Source organism: Sus scrofa, chromosome 9, assembly GCF_054392235.1.
Source record: "Sus scrofa isolate SSC_HxYL_T2T_F1_AM1 chromosome 9, Sscrofa_HxYL_maternal_Yorkshire_Landrace_v2.0, whole genome shotgun sequence".
NCBI lineage: Eukaryota > Metazoa > Chordata > Mammalia > Artiodactyla > Suidae > Sus > Sus scrofa.
The window spans coordinates 57,783,972-57,811,147 of record NC_139391.1 but is presented as its reverse complement, the minus strand read 5'-3'; the positions used below and the strand labels follow the sequence as shown (position 1 = coordinate 57,811,147).

General features: G+C 48.2%; 1 protein-coding gene across 13 annotated transcripts in view; it reads left to right on the top strand.

Annotated features, from left to right (window-relative positions):
• Window positions 1–21,535, top strand: part of SNX19 (sorting nexin 19) — a 45,170-nt gene extending 23,635 nt beyond the window's left edge. For 4 of the 13 annotated variants that reach the window (XR_002335748.2, XR_014816754.1, XR_014816756.1 and 1 more), the window contains 4 exons: window positions 13,164–13,348; window positions 14,575–14,662; window positions 15,632–16,438; window positions 18,537–21,535. Coding sequence is in view for 1 of the 13 variants with exons in the window: in XM_003130084.5 (XP_003130132.1) it covers window positions 13,164–13,348; window positions 14,575–14,662; window positions 15,632–15,764 (406 nt within the window). In the remaining 12 variants the exon portion in view is untranslated. Of the gene's footprint in view, window positions 1–13,163; window positions 13,349–14,574; window positions 14,663–15,631 lie in introns of all 13 variants that reach the window. The other 9 variants (XR_014816758.1, XR_002335749.2, XR_014816763.1 and 6 more) reach the window with 5 other exon arrangements.
• Window positions 21,536–27,176: the final 5,641 nt, after the last annotated feature.

Sequence of the window (27,176 nt, the reverse complement as noted above, 5' to 3'; positions counted from 1 at the left end):
ATTCAGAGAGCAATTTATCTGCCCTCTCCTTCATGCTCCTGACTTTGAAACCAACCCACTTTCTTTCATCCTTTACCCTTCTCCCTTCCGTTCTGATGCCCTTGCTTCTCTGAGTAGCATGTGCTGCCAGAAGATGCCCCTCGGAGCATCCCCTTGAGGGTTCAGTGCTAGAGAACAGTTCTGACTCAGGAACCCAAAGTCTACAGTCAGTAGAATCAGATGGATATCTGAAGTTGAACTTTTTGTCAGTACTCTCTGTAAGCCAGTTGTCCTTTACTCGGGGCCTTTTTGGTAAGCCTAGAGGTGCACCTCACTGAGACAGAGACTGTCAGTGATACTGGGAATCTTAGTGGCTTGTTGCTTTCAGCCACAGATGGCGATCACTTGATTCTTTCCTGTCAACCAGATGTCAGTGCCTCAGTTTTGACCTTTCCCTCTGTCTTGAGACAGAGACTTCCTCACGTGCCCTGCAGAGGAGCCAGCCTTTCTGGTCCTGGAGCGGGGAAGGAGTAGAGACGAAGTGGGAAATACATTGTCATCTAGCACTGACAGAATTAGGGCACCAAAGGTTTTCTTGGGGTGGATTAACCCCCACATGTATAGAATCTGTGTAAACGCAGTGTGCTTGCTATGTAAATTGGGCTTCAAGACATTCCCTCTGCTGCCTCCTCTCTCCCTCTTGTTTTCCAGCCACAGGTAGGGCCCCCAGATCGCTATATGTGGAGATTCTGGAGTCGTTGCTGCTCTGTCCTGTATCCTTAGTGTCAGGATGGATAGCCTTCTTTTTGGAAGGGTTTTTAAGTGCCTCCTGTAGACAGGCAACTGAACAGATACCTTTGGGTAGCTTTTCCCCCTCCTGAGACGATTCCGTTCATTATACTCAGGTTCCTTCTGCCCCATGCTTCTGCCAGTGTCTGTCCTGCTTTCTGAACTTGACATCTGCTTCTCATGTTTATCCCTTGTCCTCTTCAAGGCTCGTCTTTTCCAGCTTACTCTGGCCATTTCCACAGCATAATTTGGAACTCTACCATGTCTGCTTGTCGAAATACATCCCTAAGTCTTTCTCTTCCAAATCATGGCTGAGCATACTCGACACCTGTGATCTCTAATGTTTGAGGTGTTGGGGGCCAGCCCATCGAGTGGAGCACCTACTTCCTTATCCCCTCTCCCTGCTCCAGAAGCCCCCCATCTCCCTCCTCTCCTGAGGTGATGGTCTTTGCCCTTCGCAGAGCCTGGAGCACTCCCTGTGAGGTAGAGTCACCGGGAAGAACGGAGGTCTGGGTTGTCAGGACCACCACTCAGTTCCTGCTGCTGCCTCCTTTGTGCCTGGCTCTTTTTCCCAGGGCTCCAGCTCTGAGTGTTTCTCGCCCTCTCCCTGACCTTTACCTTCCCAATGTGCTTTTGAATGCATGGCCCTTTGGATCAGCCTTCCCTTCCCTTCACCCAGCCCCTGACCCTAGGTGCTAAGAAAGAAAAGGGTCGGGATAACTACCTGGTGGCTGAGCACAGGCCAGGCTTGCTGGTCACACGGGCCCAAGGAAAGAAGGAAAGAGAGTCATTTTGGATCCTGCAATTCCTGCAGTCATGGTGTCGTAGTTTGGTATAGAGAGGTCTAGTTTTAGGAAGGATTCTGAAATATTGTCTTCAAATTACCCATCACCCCACAGGCCCCTCCCCAATCTTTGTAAACACTGGGTACCGAGATGGTTCACTCTTCTAATATTTATATCCCTGAGTCTGCCAGGGGAGGGTAAGTTTTACAGAAGGGGAAACTGCAGCGTGAAGTACACAGCATGCAAGGGATCCTGCCATCACTCAGCTCCTTGGGCCTGGTAGAAGCGTTAAGAGGATCCAAAGAAGTCTTTCTCAGAGACATCTGCACACACAAGTGTGTGCACTTCTGAAAGTGCCTTCGTTTTTTTTCTGTTGATCTCGGTAACGTTGGGAAGAAGAAAGGGCAGGAATGAGTCTGTTAAAAGGGAGCCAGAGCTCAGAAAGTTCATTCGACTTCTGAGTGCTCAAGCCAGACTTAGACCTCTGTGTGGCATTTCAGTGCCATTCTTACTCGTTACAACACACCACGTGAAGCCTTTGTCGCTCTTCTGGCTACTGAGTGTCTCTTCCCCAGAAGGGTATGGACCAGTTTTCTGTGCAGTATTGGGGTGAAAACTGAGGTCCTCTTCCTGACAGGAGTCACTTGGACTGGAGCAGAGACACGATGGCTCAGAGGGAGTTACTGATTGTGAAAGATGTCCTGCTGCTGCTTTTACTGGTCAAACAAAAAACGGGCAGCCATCCAAAACATGTGACTGATTTTTTGCCCAGTTGAGAAGGCCAAGAGCCCTGATTTTTCAGAGCTGGATTTTGGTGCACTGATAGCAGCTTACTGTGGGGCTGAGAAAAATTAACCTGAAGGCCTGCAGAGGGCCACTAGGTTTCTGTAATAGTCTTTAAAATTGGAATCCTAAGAATGTCACAATGCTGAAATCTTGGCCAAATGTCTAAAGATCTCCATTTGCAGTCAGTCTCATTTATCCCAGGGCACAGAAGCCCCCAGTGGCTCCTTCTCGTGCTGTGTTTGTTAGAAAGGGAGCCTGACTTTGCTTTTGGCCATTTTTACCCAAACATTCTGCTCCCTTATTTTCTTCTTACTACTTTCAAGTAATGGTTAGAGTCAGTGCCCTGCTGCTCCATCTATCAGGGGCACTTCCCAGAATACCACAGTGACTCACGGTCCTCGGAACCCCTTTGCTTTTGTTCAACTTTCGGTCTCTTCCATCCTCTGGGCCTATTTGCCAGGAAAACTGACAAAAGCATAGACTGCTGGCAGCTGTCCCTCCTCTCTAGGATTTATGGAGTGTGCCAGATACGGGGCATGGCTGACCCGCCGCCTTGCCTTCCTCCTCTCCTCCTTCCCGGGCAGTGTGCGGCCAGGTGTGAATTGCATGGGTTATTCATGATAATTCTCATTCTATCTCAGCTGACTTCTTATTACCCAGTACACGTCTTATATGACACCCACCCTACAGCGGGTGTATTAGCACACAGTTTAATTTTAATATTAGCCTAAACAAAAGATTCTTAGGAAAATAACTCTGCCAGATGTTTCTAGAAATACACACAAAATGCCATATACAGAGGATTTCTAGGTTTGTCAGCTTTTTAAAAATCTTTTATTGTCCTGTTCCATAAGCACAAATAATTAAGAGCTCACTGTTTGTTTTGCTGCTTTAAGTATTAGGTTGTTTGTCTTCTGCACAGCTTAGTCTGAGCTGTGTGCCATGCTTTATGGCCAGTGTTTGTCCCATTTACAACATTAGTTCACTTAGTAACTAATACTGACTGTACCCCTACTGTGTAACAGATACTCTGTTAAGTGATCGAACAGAAAAGACCCCAAATTCCAAATTCCTAAGAAGTTTAATTGTCAGTTGAAGGTACAGTCTTACAAATAGGGAGTTACAGTTTAAAGTTAGGACTTAAAAAGAACTGTACATGATTAAGAGAAGGGACTAAAGTAAGTTGTCAGGGGCCATGGGAAGGTTTATAGAGAAGAAGGTTTATAGAAAATCTGATAGAGGATTTAAAGGATGCAGGGAAATTGAGCACTGACATTGGAGAGCAGAGCCTGGAAGGAAGAGTGGTTAAACAGTGTGGCGTGTTTGTGGTGCGAGAAGAGGTCAGGTGGGATTGGGAATGTGCGACGTACAGCCAGTGGCCAAAGATTACATTGAAGAGCCCTGTGCTCTGTGAGAGAATATAGGCTCTGACCCTCATTTGTTGGGAAACCATTCACAGAATTTAAATGATCAACTTTGTAACCTAGAAGAATCACTTAAAGTGATGCTGTGGATTAATTAAAGGAGGCAACGTTAGAACCAGGCAGACCAAATAGGAAAAAGTTTCACTGACAGAAAGGAAAGGCCTTGGGGACCTGACCTGAGACCATTGCCACAGGGGTAGTACAGAAGTGATGAATTCCTGAGACACTGAGGACTGAGGAGGTAGGATCGCCTAGACTTAGTAATTGTTCAAATGATCTTGTGCTATTGCAGGGAGCACGTGGATTAGGGAGAGAGAAAAGGAAAAAAGAACGACTCCATTTTTTGCCTTGTGGGTTGAGAAGCATAACTTGCAGAACAGCATAGTATCTTTCGAAACAGCATATCTGACTTGTAAAGTGGAAAGTTTCTTGTTGCTTATTAAATCAATAAATCATTACCTATTTTATGTAAAAATAAATGACACAGGAGAAAGCATGGACTATATCTGTATATATAATATATCTGTCTACATAATTTGGGGCTTTTTGGTAGAAAATTTAAGGACCTGAGGGTCTAGATTTTCATCTTTTCTTCTACCTGTAAGCTCTGTCTTTGGAAGAAAAAAGAAAATGTGAAATGAAGAGATAACTGTGTAGCTGGTACAGAGGGAAAATTTTAAATATTCATCCTTTACAACACATGATGCTTGCGTGGTGGGCTCCTGACTGCAGTGAGAGAGCAGGAAAAATATATTTGCCAGGAGAGCCATCAGCTCAGTGACGAAGAAGCTGAAAGAAAAACTGAGATAAAGCTGAAGCTGGGTAAAATGGAAAATGTCGAGGTAGGTGAGAGGTACTAGAATTCACAGACCACAGCAGAGTATCCTGTCCCATGTGCCGTCTTAACAGGTGAACTTAAAGCTGTAAGACTGGAAGTTATCCCAGAGAGTTTGGGAGTAAACTTAGTTCATTCAGTATCTATTTGATGGCTTATTACCTAAGTGGCACTCAGGAAATGCTGAGGAGGGTATCAAAAGGAATTGAGATCTCTGCCCTCAACACCTTGTAATTGTATTCTTTGGGCACTTACAAGAAGCTCAACTAATGTGTCCTGAGTAAACAGAATGAACAAATAAAATGCATGATTCCAGAGAGGAAGGAAAAGAATCACCATCAAATGAAACCAGGGTTAGCTGGGATTAGATTATAGTGGAACATACATAAAAAGTAGAGGGGACACCTACTGAGTAATGCAACACGATAGAAATTTGAACTGATAGGCACCGTGTCCAGTAAGCTTGAACTCAGAAGGAGCTGACATGGACGAATATTAGGGGGTAGTGTTTGCTTGCTTGTTTATTTAAAAAAATATTAAAAACAAGAACAAAGCAAATACAGGTAAAATGTTGGGAATAGTTGCTCTAGCATTAACTGCTTAAACTGAGGAATCATTTATTTATTTATTCAACAATGAATTGGTCTACTCTGTGCTTGGGTATTTAATTTTTGGTTTTTTCTGTCAAGGAAAATGGTCTAATAAGAGGAATTGAGCAAACATGATTAAACTAGAATTGAAGGCTAAGATAGGAATGAAGATAAGAGAGCATTCAGTCTGCTTTAACTCCTGTACCTGACTCAAGTAAATTATGGCCCATGGACGTAAAAGGAGGATTTGTATTTATCATTGAAGACGTAAGATCACTAAGAAGATGTCCATATAGAGATGTGTTGGCTTGGAGAGGGACAAATATCTGGCCTTTTAGAAAGTGGATACAGGCTCCTGACCCTGACATTTACCTCAGGACATTTCTAAAGCAGGTTATGAAATAGATACTTGGTGAGCACTCAGGAAGGGAACCAGTGTGCCTTCAGTGGGAACGATCTCTGCCTGAGAAGCATGGTTTCTTTCTTTCCTAGAAGGATTCTCAAGACCAGTCAATGAAAGGAAGGCACTGCTTGTTTTATTGTCTGAATTTCAACAGGTTCGTGCCGTGTTTTCATAATATCCATATGAACATATATGGCCTGGACTGTGGTACTTCTATGTGATCCAAGGCCATTTGAGTGTCTTTAGCCCAGGTATCTAATAAATTGGTAGCTTGTAGGGCAATTTCTAGTAAGAGCATTGAACTAATCCTGTTCATCAGTAATTTGCAAGTAACTCTAATCTTAGAGATATAGTTAATACTCCAGGTGACAGAAGTCAAGATTCAAAAAGATTTGGAAGGTTTAGAATATAGTCTGAAACAAACAAGATGGGATTTTTTTTTTTTTTTTTTTTTTTAGGGCTGCACCCACAGCATATGGAGGTTCCCAGGCTAGGGGTCAGATCATAGCTGCAGCTGCCAACCTACACCACAGCCACAGCAACGCCAGATCCAAGCCACATCTGTAACCTACAGCACAGCCCACAGCAACGCCAGATCCTTAACCCACTGAGCAGGGCCAGAGATCAAACCCATGTCCTCATGGATACTAGTTGGGTTCACTACCACTCAGCCACAGTGGGAACTCCAAGGTGGAATTTAATGGAAATGAATACTCTAAATCAGAATTTAGGGTTTTGTTTTGTTTTTTTTTTTTTTTAATTACGCAAGTACAAAAGGACAAGCCTAGGCTTAGCAGAGGGACATGTGATTTTTTTTGTTAAAGTGCATATGTGGACTTAGGGTTCTAGTTGACTGCAAACTCAGTATGAGTCAGTTCTTTGATGTGTGTGCCCAGAAAGCCAACCCAGTCTCGACTATATTAATAGAAGTATGGTGTCTGGATCAAGGAAGGCACTAATCCTCTGCATTCTTTGCTGGTCAGGGCACATCTGGAGGTTGTGTTTGGTTCCGGGCCCTCCTTTTTTAGAGAGAATAATAACAAAGCAGCGCACACCCAGAGGAGGGACCCAGGATGGGGAAACGGTTCATTTCTCTCCTTTGCTTATCTAACCTGGAGTGTGTTCCCTGCTCTCTGCTTCCAGGTTGGCCGAATGAAGCATGGAGAGCTTGTAGAGGAGATTTGGCAGGAGGGCTGAATTTAAAATGCAGAGTGTTGTCTTTTGAAAGCGTCTTGCCCTAGTCACTTGAATGCCTCCCATTAAACTTCTGACTAGCAGGCAACGACTAGCAGTTACAAAGAGGCAGGTTTTGGTTGCCCATATTTTAGAAGCATCCCTAATGAATTGAAATCATCCTTTTCAGGAATTAAACACCTTCCCCAGAGTCACATTCCTGATTGGTGGCAGAACTAAGATAAAAGCCCAGCTTTTGGATTCTCAGGCCAGAAACATTGGCCCTGCGGTGATATCACACAGGGGATTTCAATTTGGGGAGGGGGTCAGAGGGGAAGAAGCTCTTTCTTTCCTTCCAGCTCTGAAGTTGTATGTTTCTGTAAGGCTCTTGCTATGAAATGCTCCTTTTTTTTCTCAGGGTTTTCATTGGTGAGACTGGAAAAGATACTCTTTAAGGTTCAACAGAGGATTTCAACTTCCTTGATTAAAAGTACTTCGGTTCTTAAAGCCTATTAATTTTATATCTGTGACGTATACGTTACTAGTCAAAAGCAAAATCTGTGGCAAGATGTAAAACTGTGGCACTCAGATGCTTGAATCCTGTTGCGTCAGCATTTAGTCTTCTCTGGTAGCACATGCTTTAAAGATGTGGCCCCATGATTTAAAACATGAAAGCAAAAGTCAGCGAAGTCGTGTGAGACTCGGCGAGCCACTTTAGATTTCACAATAGTCACTGGGAGAAGGAATCAGGAGTGTCTTGCCCTTGACATTCACCTCCTCCCCATTCTTCTCCCACCACGCGGCAGGGAAGGATGGTGACCTAGATACACAGTCCAAGGGCAGCGAGGCCAAACTTTCTAGACCCAGCCGAGTCACCCGGGTCTGGCAATTCTAGGACTGGGCAGCCCAGAGCTGGGCGCAGATGGAAGGGGACCATCTATAAACACCAGAAGGGGCCATAACAGAAAAGCAGAGACCTGGGAAAGGAATCAGAGGGAAGAGGGCTGTTCCTTTTAGCTGGTGTGAAGCTGGCAGAAACAGCTGGTGTAGTGGGAACTGCCCTGGATCCACACCATCACCTCACCGTCTCCTTTCTCTCCACTCTGTAGATGGGGCTCCAGGTTTAACGAGCAGATACTCGCAGTCATGTGCTAGGACTGTGGCTACAGGACAGCGTGTTGGGTTTGTGCCATTGTGAACATTTTCCAGGGTGCTTGGGGGTGGATGGAGGTGGGCACTGTTTCCAGGAGGCTCAAAATGTGGCTTGAACTTCTTCCTCCTTCTCTTGGAACTCTTAATTCCGTATCCTGCAGTGATGTTTTTCAAACTTTTTTCAAACTTCAACTCACAATAAAAAACAACGTCATGACCCACTCTGAAGACACAAATGTACATCTGCTATATCCATATATACACACGTACATAACACAAAACTGTCGCAAAGTATGAGGTGCACTTTTATGTTTTCTTATCTATTTACATTTAGATATTTTTATTTTATCTTTTATTTTTTTGGTCTTTTTGCCTTTTTAGGGCCGCACCCGCGGCACATGGAGGTTCCCAGGCTAGAGGTCCAATCAGAGCTGTAGCCGCCCGCCTACACCGCAGCCACAGCAATTTGGGATCTGAGCCATATGGGCAACCTCCACCACAGCTCATGGCAATGCCGGATCCTTAACCCACGGAGCAAGGCCAGGGATCGAAGCTGCATCCTCACAGATGCTAGTCAGGTTTGCTAACCACTGAGCCATGACGGGAACTCCAGCATTTAGATATTTTTAAACATCACAGATCACAGAGTGGGTGACATGGCCTCTCATGCCTTTCAGCCCACAGTTTGAAGAATACTCTATGCCATGACCACCCACTTAAATGACTGTAAACCTTGCTCTGAGGGTGACACCTGTAGTTTGTAGATCTGTTTACAGTGATCGAAGCTTTGCCCTCATCTTCCTTTACTCTTCCTCTTTCAATTATATTTGGCCCTTTCAGCTGGTTGTGTAAGGTTGGAGCGTAGTCACCTCTGTGTTCAATAGAGAGGTGCAGCCCAGTGGCAGTGGATAAGGAAGATCTGAGAATGAGTCTGTTACTGTCTTTCACTTAGACTGCACCAGGCACTCTTGTTGGAATACTGTTATTGTTCTTATAAACATTTCCTGTGTTGTTATTTCACGGTCCTTCTCCCCCACCCTCCCCATCAAGCCATTCTTAGCCAGGGCCCTCCTCACTCAACCACAGCAGCAATCTGAGAAAAGAAGTGAGGGGAATTGGACTTATTAGATTAGATGTGGTCCCTTAAAGCTTTCTCTCCATACTCTTGAGATTTGATTCTGCTGTTCTTAGGGGAAATGACCTTCAGCTAACCTTGAAGTGCCATCTTAAGCCCTAGTATTAAACGGTCGCCTTTTTAGCCACTGCTTCATTCCTCTCTGTGTAGCTATTTCAGACCAGGGTCCTCTGAACATGGATGGCCTGGACTTGCACTCCCAGGGTGACGGATGCCCTACTCACTGCATCCTCCCTCCTTCATGGCCGCATCAGAAAGGCTCTTCCGTGTGTCTAAACGTCCATCTGTTGTTGTTTTTCTCACTTTATTGCCTATTCTGGGCCCCCTCGTGAAGCTCCTATGTGCTCTGAGTCATTCTTTCTGAGAAGACCAACAAAACAGACCTGGGTTAGCGTTTTTTTTTTTGTTTGTTTGTTTTTTCTTCTTTTCTTTGGGACAAAGGTAGGATGGTAGAAGAAGATACCTAAATCAAACGTCAGCTGGAATAGTGTTAGAAAATAAAGCCGGTGCTATTTGAGGCGATTCTCTACCATATTTATTTTAGCGTATTTACCTCACCCATCTTGTATTACATAAACAATAACATTTGTATTTAGTAAATGATTTCCTAAAAATAATTTGTAAATAGTAAATTGTCCAAGGGACTTGTGTGTGTATAACCACCTTGAAACTTTAGCTCTCCGCCAGCATAAGAGTGGTAGCAGCAGATTCCAGAAACGGATGCTTATGATACACTGGTCTTTAGACACATGAATGCCATTCCTTTTGCTTCAAGACACAGATTTCTTTTTAACCTTCGCACTCCTGGGTTAAGGACAGAAGACGACAAGCGAATAGGAGGATGCAGGGAGTTAAGGACAGTCCATTGTCGATCTCTCCTAACACTCACTCCAGTGCCCAATCTCCGTGCTTCCTCTACTCTAGCCCAGGTTCGGGACTGAAGGAGGGCACAAGTTAGATAAGGAGCAGAGGCGTGCATGGAAAGCGGGGGTGGAGGGGAGAGCTCCTTGGGTGAAGAAATCCCCACTTGCCTCGTGGTTCCGAGGCTTGTGTCTCTTTGAGGTGTCGGACAAGGCGAATTACACAGACCCCCTGAGTCTGGCCATTTACAACTTATGAACAGCGTGGTGCATAGTCATAAAGCGTGCCTTAGAATCGGCCTCAGGTCACAAATGTGTGGGGTTGGGGGACAGGGCAGTTTTGGGGGGTGGGGGCTATAGTAGTGGTGGGGATTTTTTTGTTGGTTTGGGCTTCGATCATTTTCCCTTCCAGACTGGAATGGCTGTTGATCCTTGGTGATGAGATCCCACACCTCAGAAGGTCTGTGAATCAGAAAGATTGGCTGCCGGGAAATGAAAGCAGCCTAGTCCCAAGTGTCCAGGAGGAAGCCTTTTCCCTGTGGGGGAGGAACGTGGGCTGGGTGGGAGCAGAATCCTGAAAAGGGAGAAGAAGTTCAAGTCTGTGAGGTGCAGGTGCGGCTTGTCTGTTACTTTAGGGATGTGAGGAGGAGGCAGGAAAACTGAAGCTCTGCAGCACCCCACTTTCTAAACCGGACTCCTCTCTTTAGGCATGAAGTTTGTTTCATTTCTCCCAGTTTGCACAAGTGCTGCCCTTATTCTGTTCCTGGGATTGACTCTTCTAGGGCCTAATGTTGATTAGCTCTGTGCCTCAGGGCTTAGTGTGCCTAAAGGTGCCTTTGTTTTATCCGCAGTCCCCTTTGTCCCATAGTCCGCTCGAGCTCCAAGCTCCAACAATTTTATTTGACTCACTGACTCATCCTCATCATCAGGGGCTTACTCTTACTTTTCCACACTGATTCTTCTTGCCACCGTTTCCATTTGGCATTTGATGAGTTACAATCTGGTAAATTTGTATACCTTTATATATTTTGACACATGCTGGCACTTGCGTTGCATTCAGCGCATGAGCCTGAGAGGCTCAGTCACCATGGAGGGGACCACAGAGGACGTCCTTGCCAAAATGCAGCTGGAGGTCCTGTTCCCATCGAGTGAATGGCCATTAATTCAAAACCGTCAGACGAACGTATTGTAAAACATGCCCAGAAGGTGACCCTGGTGCCCAGACTTGTTTAGCCAAGGAGGAAGCGTTTTGTGGATGCTGAGATATCCCTGAAGACTTGGGTCGCAGGGATCACTGGCCCCAGAGGACAGACCTAAGGGCAAGCCGGCCTGTTGTTTGCATCTGTGAGTGAGAACCAAGCCAGAACTGACCGAAGCCTTCCTGCTTAGGATTCTGCTGACTCCTTTGGAAGACTTCAGTCTGTTTGGCTCTCGGAGCCTTGCTCCTCTCCCTCAGATCACTACGGTGAGAACCTGGTGCCCATCCTTCACCTCAGGAAAGGTCACACGAGTGTACGTGGCTTGCGGTGAAGAAGAGCTGGGTCACCGATTCCCTGCAGAGAACCTGAGCAGATCGTCGTGTCCACCTCCCCTCGGTGACCCTCCTCTATAAACAGGAACAGGAATTCTCGCTCCTGGATCCCTTTCATCGGGCTGTCTTAGGCTCGCTGAATGAAAAGCCCTATAAAAAGGGGAGGCAGCCCTAATAATAACAATACAATCGTGATGGCTATTTTGGGGCAGGAGCAGCTTTGTGCCGCTCTTGATCTCCGTCGATGTCTGCCATTCTTGCCCTGCCATTACCTTGCAGACTTCCTATTCTTAGAATCATTTGTGAGCCCTGGGCTTTGGGGGTTGCAGCCCCCGAAGCTGGAATGCCTAGCTTGAGTGGAATGCAGACTGTCTGGCAGAGTGGAGGTTAAATAAAGTTTGCCTTGGCAGGCCCTCTGCACTCGTTCGTCCGACAAGTAGCTCGGGTATGGAGTGACGGCATGAGCCACTGTGTGGTGCGGGACCAAACCACGTCTTTGTGCGTGAGTAAAGTGGTTGATGGTCCATTCATGACGGTCACAGCCTTGCCAGTGTCCAGTGGTGCCCGCAGTCCTTAACCTCAGCTAGTGACCATTTTCATCACTCTGGGGAAAAAAATGCAGAGACAAGAATAAGGTCGAAAAGCCTTGCAGGAACTGCAGTTTTGGCATCTCTGCCCCCTCAGTTATTGACTCATTTTTGAAATTAAGACAGAGGAGGAAATTTTCAGTGTAATCAGAACAGTTGCCAGTCAATCAACAAGTATTTCACTTTTTGTGGTGAGGCAACTCTTGTGGTGCTTATAATTCAGATTCAGTACAGAAGAAGGTGCTTTTTTTTTCCCGCTTTTTGCTGTTTAGGGACATACACACACACTCACGACATATGGAGGTTCCCAGGCTAGTGGTCTAATTGGAGCTGCAGAGGCCAGCCTCCACAACAACCACAGCAACACAGGATCCAAGCTGCGTCTGCGACCTGCACCATGCTCACGGCAATGCTGGATCCTTAACACACTGCTGAGCGAGGCCAGGGATCCAACCTGCATCCTCATGATTCCTAGTCGGATTCGTTTCCGCCTGCGCAACAATGGGAACTCCAGGAGAAGATACTTTCTATTCCAGAGTGAAATACCAGTTCTGAACCTGTGCTGTAGAACCAGGCACCAAAGGAGGCCTAAGGCAAGGGAGCACCTTAGCTTACATGGTCAGGAAGTGGGGTTTTGCCAGAAGGGCAGACTTGTGCTCCTGGAGAGAAGGCCTGGTCTGTTAGGAGCCCAGGGCAGATGTAGGGAGTCCTCAGGACAGGTCTTCGGAACTTGAAAGACCAACTGGCCATGGAATGGGGGGGCGCCAGGGAGAGGGATGTGGTTAAAACCACCAGTTGCTGTGCAGGCTGCGTGTACATCTTACTGCCAGCTACAGTGCTTTCCGCTGGAGGACAGCTGCAAGGGCGCAGCTTTCCCCAGAGCCAGAAGCCCTTTGAGTGTTCTGCTCTGAAGCCCCTGATGCAATGTGTGTCTCCGAGCAAATACTCAGGAAGTCATTATATTGGTGTCATTACTCATCTTCAAATTCTGTGGCCCCACGTCGTTGATGGCTTGGGCTCACCTGTGTGAGAGTTGGTGCTGGCTCTGCTTTGCTCTGTTCTGATTGCTTGCGTGATTCACACCGTGCTGCGCCCTTCCCTTCAGGTTTCTCTGACCCTTCTTTTCCACCACAGGTGGCTAGAAGTGCAGGTAGCTAACCTGACCTGTCCGCAGCGCTGGGTGCAGTACCTCCGGCTTCTTCAGGAGTCCATCTGGCCTGGCGGGGTTTTGCCTAAGTATCCTCGGCCTGTGAGGACCCAGGAGCAGAAGGTGGCTGCTGAGGAACAGGCTTTGCAGAGCCTGATGGGAGTCCTGCCAGGTAACTCAATGAGATTGATTATACCAATAAGTGTTCCTTCCCAGCCTGCTTTGCCGTCACTACCCCACACCCTTCCCCATTTTTAAAGGGGCCAGGACTGCAGCCAGACTCAAAAATTTGCTGACCCACCATTTCTTTTTGTTTTTGTTTTTTTTTGCTTTTTAGGGCCCTGCTCTCGGCATGCGAAGGTTCCCAGGCTAGGGGTTGAATCAGAGCTACAGCTGCCGGCCTACGCCACAGCCACAGCAACGCAGGATCCAAGCCACATCTTCAACCTACACCACAGCTCACAGCAACACCGGGTCCTTAACCCACTGAGCGAGGCCAGGGATTGAACCCGAAACCTAATGATTCCTAGTTGGATTCGCTTCCGCTATGCCACAGCAGGAACTCCATGACCCACCATTCCTAAGACTAATAGGAAAATGATCAGGACTGCAAGTGACACTGAGGGAATGGAAGAGATGACACGGTGGCAGGTCTCAGAGCCTTTCCCACCAGATGAGTACTTTGGGTTCTCTGCATTTGGACCAGGGAAGGAAGTCACATGTCCTGCAGAAGCTAAGCCAGAGAGTAAAGTGCATGGTCCTTAGCAGTAGATAAAAACAAACCCCGAAGAGGGTTTTTCCTTCACTTTATATAGGTTTTTTGGAGGGCAAGGAAGGTAGTTCGTTGCCTGTGGCTGTGCAGTTCTTAGCTCTGGACGGTTTGACATCCTCCTAGTAACCTCTCTCTCTTTTCCTAACTAACCGTTACAGCAGAAGTGCCTGCCCTTTAGTGACAGGTTACAGAAGTACTTCTTGAGGCCCATTCTTATTTAGATACCTAACTTAAGAAACGTTTTTCTTGAGAGTTCCCGTTGTGACACAGTGGAAACGAATCTGACTAGTATCCACGAGGATGCAGGTTCAATCCCTGGCCTCGCTCAGTGTGTCGGGGATCCAGCATCACTGTGGCTGTGGTGTAGGCTGGAAGCTGTAGCTTTGGTTCAACCCCTAACCTGGGAACCTCCATATGCCTCAGGAGCGACCCTTTAAAAGAAAAAAAAGAAAACATTTTTCTTAGCTTTCCCCTGTTTTCTGAGGATTGGAGTTTGGTTGCATGGTTCAAAGGTGTGCCAGCGTAACCTGATTTGAATAGAGACAGCAGATATCCTGAGGAGGTGACCCCTCAGAAGCTGCGACTTCAGTGGTGACACTCAGACTGCACCTGGCTTTCCTCCTCAGATATTGTTGTGGAAATCCTGGGTGTGAACAAGTGCCGGCTGAGCTGGAGTCTGGTTCTGGAGTCGCTGCAGCAACCCCTCATCAACAGGTAGGCGGCTGACGCTGTCCCCGGTCTCAGAGGTGGCCCGGGTCTCTGAGTGAACAGCCGCTCTGAGCAGAGCGGCGCTGCGGCCTCTCCTTGCCCTGGGCCCGGGCCACAGAGTGTGGTGACCAGGCTTATATACACTGGGTAGATCCCTTTCTGCTGGCTTCTGAGCAGGTGGTCAGGTGGTAGGAAGCTGTCCTAGGACCAGTCACTGTTTGCATTTGGAAGAACTCAGAATCAATGTGAGCTACTGAAAATGCCCTGTCGGCCCCCAAGGCTTGTTCACTGTCCTCAGGGGTTCTTCTGCCATCTGCCCGCCCCTATGAGCCGTGCAGGAACAGCACCCTGAGTGTGGGTTCGCCACCTCACAACAAAGCTGTGATTAATGTAGGATCAGAAGTTGTTTTTGCTTAATGCAATAAGCAGAGACAGTCAGGCTCTGATAAGGGGACCAGAAATGCGGTTAACGCCCCCAGAATAGTCCAGAAGGGGTAAGCGTTTCCCTGGCTGGTCCTTGGGCTGGATGCTTTTGCAAGCGTTGAGTACTCGTCTACTCCTCTCTCACACCCTGCCGGAAGCACCCTGTAGGTGCTTTGCCTACACTCCTGAAGGGTCCAGCTTTGCCTCCTTACAGGTAACCTGCAAATTCTTAGTAGGTTGTGGTCACAAGGATTTCCCCTCCTTCAGCCTTCTCCAAAGCAGTGCTGATGTGCTAAGGTAGCTAGATGCAAAAGTATGGAATTGCCTAAAATCTAGTCTCAAGTACTGGTTCCACCTTTGTTGGGGTCATAGCCCTTTTTTAGTTCTACACCCTTTTATTGCATGGCAGAGGCTTTGTCCAGCTGCTGGCGTTGGGAGTCCACTAAGGGCAGCAGGAGTGGGTGAGCGGGGGAAGACAAATGTCATAAACAGGATCTGGTGTCTTAGACTGAGCCAGACCCTCCCCTAAGCTGTTTTGTCTGTTTGTTTCAGGCATTTGATTTACTGCCTTTGGGACCTCATCCTGGAATTCTTGGATCTCAATGCCTCTGTTGAGGAGTCTGCCATGACCACCTCTGCCTCAGAGACCCCAAGCAACCCCAAGAAGATGGGCGTCTCCCCTTAGCCAGAGGTCATTCACCCATTTCTTCGAAGTCAGGAAGGGAGAGTGACTCTGCGCCCCAGGACCAGTCAGAAGCAGGGCTGTGCCTCTGGAGTTGGGCTTGGCTCAGAAGCCTGGGATCTCAGTGGCACAGGTCTCCCCCCACCTACACCTCGTCTGCAGCAGGTGATGGGGTCTACGTACCAGTTGCATGCATATCCGTTCCCATGCCTTTGTGATGGTTTTTTGACTGTTGGTGGTTAGATCCTGCTGCCTTTGGAAAAGGAAGCTGTGAGGCAGAGGAAGGAGCCCCTTTTGCCTCGCCTTTGCCCTCCTCTCTAAGGCTGTTTGCCGACAGCCTGGCCCTGCGCATACATGTGCTTGACCCCTGGGGCAAGCTCTAGCTAGACTGGGAAAAGCAATGGCCGGGTGCTCCTGGAGGAGAAGTCTTCTGAGTTCTCTGTCCCCACCAGGAAACTAAAAATTCATTCAGAACCACTCTTGAGAGCCAGAGTCCTAGTCCTGTCTGGTCTCCCAACAACTCCACAAGAGGAGGGAGACCTTTCTCAAGACAGTCCTTGCTCATTGGCTAGTTTCCAACACATCAGCTCTATAGAGGATGTCACCGAAGCCTGCTTCCCACAGTGGCTGCTCTTTTCCTGTCCAAGAGACTTCAAAGCAGTCTGCCGAAGCTTCTGGTAGGTCCACTCTTTCCTGCAAGAGAGTTGCACCACAGATTTTATTTATTCGCTTCCCTTCTAACCCCCTCCCTAAGAGCAGTGGCGTTCCGGCCCCTGCAGCCTTCTCTGTCTTCCTTCAGCGAAGTCAAAGTCGTGTAGCAGGTTACATATTCAAGCCCAGTGCTTCTCAAGGGAAGGGAAGGACTTGCTCGGCTGAGAATGCCCGGAGGAGCGAGGGCTTCTCTTCTTCACAAGTCTCCAACAGGGAGCATTTCATCCGAACCAATACCATTAGCAGACATTCCCACAAGAAGCTGTTTCCTTCCTGCTCCTTCAGGATCTGAGGAGTCGTGAAGGACACCAGTGGTGAAAGCAGGGGCAGCATCCAGTAGGACGGACCATGGGGAGAAATCGGTGGCAGGAAGGAGGACAGAGAGCGGGGCCAGGCGCCACAGGAGGTCTTGCTGAGGCGCTTGTTCACACCTGTCCCTTCCGCTTGCACTTGGGGGGCGCGCAGCTTCCACTGAGCTGTGCTGCCACCCCCCCCCCCGCTTGGAGGGGGGGGCCTTGGGTTTAGGCTGGCGAGAACGGGGTGGGTCTAGGACGAGCGTCAAGATCCTCTTAGACTCTAAAGTAGGTGATGCACACACAGTTAAAATGGTTCACGGGAGAAAGTTGGGAAACCTTTTTGCTTTAACCCCTTTCCGGGGTTGGGGGGCGGCTTGTAACCATCAAACATGTTCTGGTGTGACTGGGAGGTTTTCGAGGTCCTGTTCTTGCCGAAAGGCAGGGAGATGAATGAGGTCATGTGACTTGGGACCTTCGAGCCTTAATGATTGTTACAGTGACTTTATGGCTCCAAAGTTCTCCAAACACCTCCCCAGCTAGAAGTCGCAGCGGAAGCAGCTCAGCATCTCTGCCTCTGGCAGGTGTCTGCAGGATGAGGGATCGCGGGGAGCCCAGCCTGGACTGCCGCTACCCTTCTGCCCCCACTGCTCCAGGAAGGGTGGGGGCACCCCTGTTCTCTGCCACCCTTCTCTCCCCACGCTTTCCTCTCACATGTACTCACCACCTATATCGCTTTGAATCTGTGCTCCTAGATGTGGCTCAGATGTGGCCCAAACCCGGTACACAGGCTGGCACATGTTAAAGCCCTTACAACTAAATTCTAAGGAAACTTTTCACACTTTCAGCCCAAAGAAAACCTCCTTGTATTTCATATTCTATAAGAGACCCCACCTCTACTGTCTGCCCCCAGAAGATAAGTTCTCCTCAGACCCTCCTTCCCGGAAGGAAAATAATGGATATCGCCAAGGAAATAAGCAACACCCATCTGGCTTTGAAACGACCTGCCAAGTTTAGGTGGCTGGTCTGGGCACACCAGGGAGATGGGCATTTGAGGGAGAGCCACAGGTCGCAGGAAACGATGCTCCCAGCTGGGAGAGTGAGTGATGAGTGAAGAACTGGACCCGACATTAACCTGGAATATCCATGACCCTCCTCTTGCCCTCTCCAGCCCATTCATCGCCAGCTGCCACTCTTCCTTTGTGACTAGCACCCAGCAACAGTTACTAGGTCCTAGACAGAGTGAAAACATCAACATGGCCCCTGGCTACACGCGTTAGGATGCTTTAGGCTGAAGTACAATTACTAAGTACATTTATTTTCTTCCATAAAATCAGTACCTGGGTGGGTGAGGCCCGGGGGCTGATGGATTCAGCTACTCTGCCCTCCTACAGGGGCCACATTCTTCTCATCTTGGTGCTTTGCCTTTGTGAGCTCTGTCCTCAGATGCCTGCCTTCATGGTTGCTGCGGTTCAGGGCATCACGTTCTTTGAGAACAACGTCAGGAAGGAACAGGGGCAAGGCTCCCGTGTTTTCTCTTAAACATGGAGGGAACCATTTCCCAGAAGCCCTTCAAAAATCCTCAGGACTCCTGGGCCAGAACTGCCCACCCCAGGCCGGTCCACTGACACTGAGGCTGCATAACCATAATTGGCCTGTCGTAGTGTTTACCACCCGGAGAGGAGGTCACTCTAGTTATTCTCCTGGAAGAATAAATAGATGTTCGCAAGGAAGACGCAGAGAGTGGGTGTTGATAGAGTGTCTGTTGCAGGGGGTGTTCTGCCAACGTCACCACAGCCCCCATGGGACACTGAAAATAAGACGAATGTTTGCTGCAGGTACTCCTTGAAGCTCGTCCCATGCATTGACTTGCTTAACCCACGTGAGCCTGGTAAGGTAGTACATCCCCAACTTACGGGGGGGACACGCGGCACCGAGCAGTGGTGACCTGCTACAGTCACAGCCAAGGTACAAATCCAATCAGTCCGCTCTCAAGCCCACACGCAGAGCTTTGTGCTAATCTGTCTTTCTCACAAAATAAGACAGGCTTTCGCTTTTAAGGAGCCTATATCTAGTAGAGGAATCAGCAGACTTGGGCAAGGGGCAGGGAGTACGCATTTTAGGCTGTGTGGCCACATGGTCTTTGTTGCACCTGCTCAGCTCTTCCATTGTGGCATGAAAGCAGCCACAGACCATGTGGATTCAGACAATGGCTGTGTTGCACCTTAACTTCACTCACGCAGAACGGAGCGGGCCGGGGCTAGCCCGTGAACAGTTCCCAGATGCCTTGTCTAGTGGGCGTTAGAACAGTGCTTGCTGAACTCGAGTGTGCCCATGAGCTACCCGGGGCCGTGTAGAGGGCCTCGTGTGCTGCATGTTAAGAAGCTCCCAGAGGTCCCAGGGAGAGTGTAGGCCTTTAGCATCAGGGGCTAGAACAGACACCTCTTATTGGCTGTGGCTCACACACTACCAAGGCTACAGGGAGGGAACTTAAGATTGGGGACCAGGGAGAGCCTGAGGTGGTAATATCTGTATTGACTCCTAAAGAACTGAAATCGCATGGGGAGGTGTACAGGTGGAGGGAACGGTGAGCCATGTGGGCACAGATAAGGAGAGTAGTCACAGAAAGACATAGTGCATGGCCCCACGTCCCATGGTGGGGGGGGTGCCTGGACTGGCAGGCTCCCAGAGACAGTGGAGTGGCGGTCCGGGGGCAGGGGCAGCGGATGCAGAGTTTCCAAGATGAGAGAGTTCTGGAGAGCTATTCACAAGAGTGTGAGTGTACATAACACTACTGGACTCTGCACTTTAAAATGTTTGTGATGCTAAAATTCTATGTGTTCTATTTTACTGCGATCGAGAAATTTTTAAATTTTTAAAAGACATGGAGAGCTGACAGCAGAGCATGGCATGCAGGGAGGGAGTGGCAAGAGCCAAGGCTGGGGCCGCATGGCGTTGGGTGGGAGAGGACTTGTCAGGGTGCTGCTCTCGAGGAACCTGGAGTCCATTCACTCTGCAAGGTGGGGGCTCGTGGAAGGGTCCTCCTGAGAGCATTTTGTATCTACAGTCCTGGGCACAGGGGGCTTGGCCACACACCCAGACTGTCCTGCTCAGCCCTGCCCCAGGGACCTGGCTCCTGCCTCGGTCACTTCCCTTTCATTCCTCCCAGCCTGTCCCCACTGCTGCTTACCCATGATGGCCATGGGGGTCTGAAGAGTATAATGAACTTGGCGTGATGAAGCCAGATTGGAACCCTAGCTCTGCCACTTGGCTGAGGATGTGGGTGTGGCCGGGTAGTTCAGGCGTCACTGAGACTCAGATGTCTCTGAGGAAGAGGGACGCATACATGAGGACCGTTTAGACAGCTCAGGGCAGTAATGTGTAAGATCAGCCTTCCGGAAGCACAGGTGCACCTGCTGTGAGCCTGTCGGTGGCGTTTCCGGGCTCCTCTGCTGCTGGCGGGAGCAGTGGAGATGCCTGACTTCAGGAACTCTCCCGACCCTGCCCGGGTGCCTCCGCTTCCATAGCCCCCTCAGAACCTGCCGTTCATCCTAATCTTCCTTTGGACTGGAGTGAAATGTGTTTTCTTAGGATGAGGAAAGGAAGGTTAGCCAACCCTGCTGGATACAGTTGGGGGTGGGAAGCACGGAGGGAGTGGTGACTGGGGAGGAAGGGAAACCATGAGGCTGTTGTCGTTGAAGCCCAGCCGGGCAAGCTCTGCCACAACTTGGCACCTCTGTTTCCTTTCCACTGGGAGTGCCAGAAATCACAGGGCAGGGCTTGCTGACACCGCTTTTGTGGACAGAGAACAAAACCGCCGAAGGGTGAATTTCAGCCAGCAAACCTCCATCGCTCCTTGGTGGCGTAAAGGATGAAGATGCTGCTACACCCCCAAAGACTCTCAGAGAGGGCCATGAGGGGAGGCCCCCGAACACAATTTGCACACCCTAAGCTGTGTCTGATAGTTCTTAGTACACAAAGACAGCAGTGTCTGTTTAAAAAACAAAAGCACAAGCCCAGAAGAATGTATCAAGCAAGAAACAAATGAAAATCACCAGAACTGTTTTCCTTCTGTGCCCCGGTAGCAGGATTTGAAGCAGAGGCAGCATGGAGCAGAGCGGTGGGGAAACCTGGGCACCCAGTCACCTTGGCAGACGCTCTGTGCTATTCTCAGATTTGCTGAGCCTTCCCGCTGTCTCCCTCCCACTTCTCACCTGTCTCTGGTCTGAAAGTACCTTTGAACTTGGCTTTTTTGGAAGCAAAACCAAGCATGTGACAGAATACAGAGAACTTCATGACAAAATCCGCTTTCTCTACACATCTTGATTCTTCAAACTTAGCTCCAAGCGCTTCTGTATAAGTCACTGGTGAACCCCTGGTCTCTGAGACGTGGAGTGTTGGGAGGGAGAGTAAGAAGAGTGATGGGATCAGATCCCAACTTAGAAAACATTTCTTAAGTGACATTATCTGCTCATTTAACCCCAAATAGACCTCTTCATCATCCATATTTGGGAAATGCAAGCTAATTTCAATGTTAAAATGTTAAAAGATTAAGAAGGTACATCTGTCCGTGGCTTATATGTAAGTAATCCACTGACCTTTTTTTAAAGTTGAAGTACAGTTGATTTACAATATTATGTTTTGGATGTTACAGCAAAGTGATTCAATTACACATTTATATGTATGTATCTATATTCTTTTTTTTTTCAATTCTTTTCCGTTATAGTTCATTACAAAATACCGAACACAGTTCCCTGTGCTATACAGTAAGCCCTTGTTGTGTATTTTATATATGGTAGTGTGCATGCTCTGACTTTTTTCCCTTCCCTATATGTTCCCCATTATCGTTGTGTTCTGTCATCATGAGCAGTGGAGAGTTGCCCATCCTTGGATTAATTAATGAGGGTGAAGACCAAGAGAGATAAACACAGAAACCTAGGATTGAAGACAAAGGCACACAATGACCACAGGAGCTCTGACCACTCTGCTGGTTAGCACTGGAGGTGATGATCCATAAGCTCGGGGAATCAGCCCTTCGGCCTGTTCTCTGCATAAAGAATCATTCTGCCCGTCACTATCAAAAAGATTAACCACTATGTAGCAAAATATCTACATTTCGTTTCATGACTTGCCACTAGAGAGGACAGACCTCATTGAGAAAAACACCTCTTTCTTTCGATCTTGTCTCCTCTACAAATACATGGAGTCCAAATCCAACAAGATGACGGCAAGCCAGAGTCTCAAGAGTAGTGAGGGCACCTTCCATTAAGGCCTCATATGTCTCTAGGAGAATGACGTGGGCATGGCTGGCAGTAGGACTTACTTGGGGACAGAATGTATTATGGAGATGCCTTCAGAGAAAGCTAGGGGCTTGGGCTCCGCTCTTCCCTGCCTCTGTCCTTTGGGACATTCTTTCCTCCAGCTGGATTTCCTTCCTCCTGCTGTGCACGGGTGGGCACCCTCTGTCTGTCAGAGCCGATTCAAGTTCCACTTCCATGAGGCTTCACCCGATTGTGCCAGCCAAAACTCTCCTTCCTCAAAGTAATTGACCCTGCCTCTCAGATCAGCGTGCATAGATGTGGGGTCTTCAGCAAGAGATTCTAATTCTTCAAGGGCAGGGATGTTGTACCTGTTGTGCTCCCATTATGTCAACCCTCCTGTACCTAGTGCATCATAGGTGCAAAGTAAATCCTGAAGCTCATTTGATTAAAGAAGATTATACATACCAACTTTGAGGAGGTAAAATATGTGAATACAATGAATGAAAGAATTTGCTGGAGACAAGATCACAAAAAGGATGAGGGAAGGCAAATTTTCATTTTTAAGACCTTATACCTTTCTTCTACAGCAAATATCAAATGAGAGAAGTTTGTTTTTACATTTTCTGTGCCAAGCCCCACACAATCGTATGCCAGTGCCATTTGCAGTCTTAAGTATGTAGGCTGTAAGGTTCTGAAATTATAAGCTCCGTAAAGAAAATCAGTCCCGGTTTGAAAACGGTTTTTAAAATCATCCAGTCACAAAAACACGCGGCCTTATCCTGTCTACTCTCTAAGTCCCCCACCTTCTCCTACTCCTTACCTCTGTGGGATCAGAAAACAAAACAAACATCTACCTGCAGGAAATATTCTCAACTTCTCCCTGCCCCTGACACAAAATTTGTAAGGGATATGGTTACCATGAAGAGAAAAACAAATCTCTCTTCCATTTGCTCTCTGGAAATCCTTTGATCCCAGCTCTAAAATTCTCTGTTTCACACCTTCTCTAGTAGCTTAAGTCACAGCTAAGATGCTACACGGAGAACTCTTCAAGGGCACAGGAATAACCATGAAAAAAAGGAAGGCTAGCAGGAATGACCCCTCGCTCTGACAGCTGTTTCCATCTTCCCCACCAAGTTTGCGGCTCTCACTGTCCAAACACAGCAGATCAAAGCTGGGCGGCTGCCATCAGACTGAAAACTAAGGACCCTGAGACATCCGGAAGAGCTGCAGGTCGTCGTGTTGGCCTCTGGGAATAGTCACCTGCTGCCTCTGGGCCCCAGAAAGAGCCTCCAGGCCATGACTGGAAAGAGAGTAGGAGCAGGTAAAGGAGCAAAGGAGGAGGAGATTCGGTCTGAGAATTGACCCAGGGACATGTTCCTGGGGAGCAGAAATCTCTGGACAATGCAGTGCTTGGGTCACTTGTTATCTCGAGCAGACCCACATAAGAAGGATCCCATCTGCTGTGGGACGGAGGCCATTCCTGGGCCAGGGCGCATTTGCACAACACATGACGTGGAACAGGCTCCGGAGCCAAGACTGGTTCTGCATCCACCCCGGGGGCAGGTTGGTCAGTCTCCAGTGTAAACCTCCATGGGATTAACCACTTATTCCAGTGTAGGGCACTGGGTAATTCATACCAGATCTGTCCCAGACGGCTTTGTACATCCTGCCTATGGGGAGGACCCCAAAATTTCCTTTTCAATGATATGTTTGGATGAGATAGAAGCCGTTGTGCTAATGTTTGAAAGAGACGCTGTCCCATGTCCACGTGGGTCCCATGTCCAGATGCGGGCTTGTCTGCGGCATATGGCATTTATTTACAAGGTGGGGGCCTGTCTGGACAGTTAAGGGAGGGGGCTCCATGCTTGGAGAGCCGGGCTCTGCACCTCCTCTCAGCGGCCTGGGGAGGACTGAGGCAAGGGCTTTGTTCCAGCAGGCTCCACATTGCCGAGGTTCGGGATGTGGAGGAATGCCAGCTGCTGGGGTGGAGTGACCCGAGGTCTTTATCAGATTAGGGTTTCTGTAGATGTTTCCCAAATGATAGAAATTTTCCTCATCTAGTCTTATTCCTAGCAGGCAGCCTTGGACCAATAGTTGGCCTCACCCAGTTCCTTCCCTATGTTTATTTCCGAAACCTTTTTCTTCAAAACAAAACTAAGTAAACAACAACAGAAAAAGTTTTCAAAAAGACTTTGTATCTCTATCCTTTTTCTTTTCTTAGGCAACTTGAAAACTGCTTTCTCTTTGTCCCTAAATTGTTCTCCTCTATGAGCTTACCAGTCTTTATGGGTTGACCTGGCTACGCCACTAGTCTAATTGTCCCTTTGATACATGAATATAGACATCAATTGAAGATTACCTATAAATCTTAAATACATGCTATTTCTTATGCTTAACTCCACATTTGATATTCTGTAAGATTGTCCTAGTGTTGCCTAGCAAAATCAGAATAACCACCAACCTAAAATGAAACATTTTCTTTCCTTTTCTTTTTTTGTTTCTTAGGGCCGCACCCGCGGCATATAGAAGTTCCCACACTAGGGGTCAAATCAGAGCTACAGCTACCAGCCTACACCACAGCCACAGCAACACCGGATCCTTAACCCACTGAGCGAGGCCAGGGATCGAACCCGCAACCTCATGGTTCCTAGTCGGATTTGTTTCCACTGTGCCACAATGGGAACTCCAAGATGAAACATTTTGATAAATTCTTTACATATTCCGAACTGTTCACACAATATTATGGACCAAATGTTTGTCTCTCTCCGACACACCTCCAAAACTGTGTGTTGGAGCCCTAGCCCCCAGTGTGATAGTATCAAGCGGTGGTTAGATAAGGTCGTGAGCATGGAGCCCCGTGATGGGATTAGCGCCCTTACAGGGAAAGACCTCAGAGCTCCCCCTGTCCTCACACACGTGGAGAGGCCACGTGGACATGTAGTGGGAAGGTGGCCCACTGTACCATGAGAAGAGTCTTCAGGATGAAACACCTTGCCCAGCCCCCTGATCTTGAACTTCTCAGCCTCCAGAGCTGGAAGACATAACTTTCTGCTTAAGCCACCCAGTCTGCGGGATGGCGTTGTGGCAGCTCATGCTGGCTGGGACACACACATGGAAGATTAGCTCTTCCGCCGACTTTAAGTCCAGGTTCTGAGACTCGAATCTAGGGACTTGCTGAGCTTTCCATGGAAAACTTGTGGTAAAAAACAATTCAGATGTTAGGAAATGCTCAGCAGCCTCTGGAGACACTGCTAAAGCTTCCCTCTCCCCTCACATCACCTCTGCAAGTTCAGCCTCCGAGAGACACTTTCTGAAACTGGTGAGAAAATGTAGAATAACTAATGTTCAATGAGAAGGGTGCTGTGAAAAAAAGCAGCTGTCACCGCTTGCATCTGTTCACGGTTCTATGTGCCTTTTACCTGTGTGATAGGCAGTGTGTAATGAAGAGATTCCTTTAAAGAAAAAATAAAACACAATGAAACAGAAGTTTACCTTGAATCGGCTGAACTTGGCACACCTTTCCGGAACCGTGCCCAGCTGTGCCAACTGAGCAGCAGCTGGAGGAGGTCTGTCCCGGCCTGCCCCTGAGGACGTGCCTGTCTGTCCTCTGGTGGCTGTAACAGGTCAAGCACAGTCTGTCTTGTGCACTGTGGTTTCTCCAGCATTAACTACTACACGTGGCACGGCACCATTACCCCCGTCCAGACTCATCTCACAAATTCTCGGAAGCCATGGCTGGTACCTCTATCCTCTCCACGTCAGCTAGCTTCACCTGCACACAGTTGCTTGACCTGTACGTGGAGTTGGCAGCCTTCTTGTGTCCATGAGGAACATCTCTCTTTCCTTCTGGGAGGTTTAGGATCCTCTTCACCATCTGGCAGTTTTTTTCCATCTTCCTACCCAACAATAAAGCCCACACTCCTCCAAGCCCTCTTGACTAAACCAAGTGACCGTAGGAACCTCAGGTTCCACTGAGCCCAGGCGAAGCCCCCTGCTGTCAAAATATACCATCTTCTCAGTTTGATAGGTGAGGAGGGTGTCTGAGCGAGTTTCATTCATAGGCACAGCAGCCATCCTCTGGAACGCTGCGGCTCTGCTGGCCTGTTGCCATAGTAACCACTAGGCCCTGCTTCTCCAGGCTACTGTCTCAACAGAGATTCACCCGTCCCCAGAAGCAGACCCCAAACGGATAGCCCTTAACTTCTAGAACACCTCAGAAACACATGCCCAGCTGGAGCCTCCTGACTGCTGGGGCGAAAGGGCCTCTCTGTTACCATAGGAAGAATCTGATGAATTCTGGGCTAAAAAAAGGGTGTTATTCCCCCACCCCCACCCCCCAGCAGACATACTCTCTGGTCCCCAACCCAGCCTCTGGTGAAAGTGTTTTTGTTTACCTTTCTTGTTGTTAATGATGCTGAGCTAAAGCAGGAGGGAGCAATCACACCAGAGGATTTGAACCATCTCATGCTCAGTGGGGGAGATTCGGCCACACGCGCATGGAAAGGGAAGATGGGACAGAGGGGAGCAGAGAGTCAGCTCCATCAGGCTGTACTTGGCTGCTTTGGCTCCCAGGAGCAGCAGCTCCATAAGTGGGTGCTGATTTTAGGCTCGCCAGGAAGAACTCCTTAACATAGGAAGGCAGGTGCATACAGATGGTGCCTATTTACCTCTCTGGGTGTACACAGGCAGAGAAAGGACATTTCCAAGAGAACCTTTAAATACTCAGCTGACATTCTTTGCATTGTCGTCACAGGGCGCTTACATGGATCTTAAACTCCCAGTAACCCCCAAATCCACCCAGAAAGGGGATTCATGAAATGGGTAGGAACACATACACGGAGGCACAATGATCTTCAACAAACCTCTTCAGGCCCCCGAACTTTTCTTTCCTTCTTCTCATACAGAGAGGATGGGCCGATATTGGATGAGACCCTTTCAGTTCTGTCACATCAGAGAGCAAAGACTGTGTCTCCCCATTCCTGGCCAGTTTCTAGGCTCTCTGAATGCCTAGCATCAACACGAATGCATGATTAGATTTCATCTTGACTTTTCTCTCAGTAGAGATCTTCTTCTGTGTCTTGGGGCCTCAATTTGAGGAAAGAAGGAATGACTGAAAGTGAGGGAGGAAAGGAAGTAGCTTTGAGATCCTC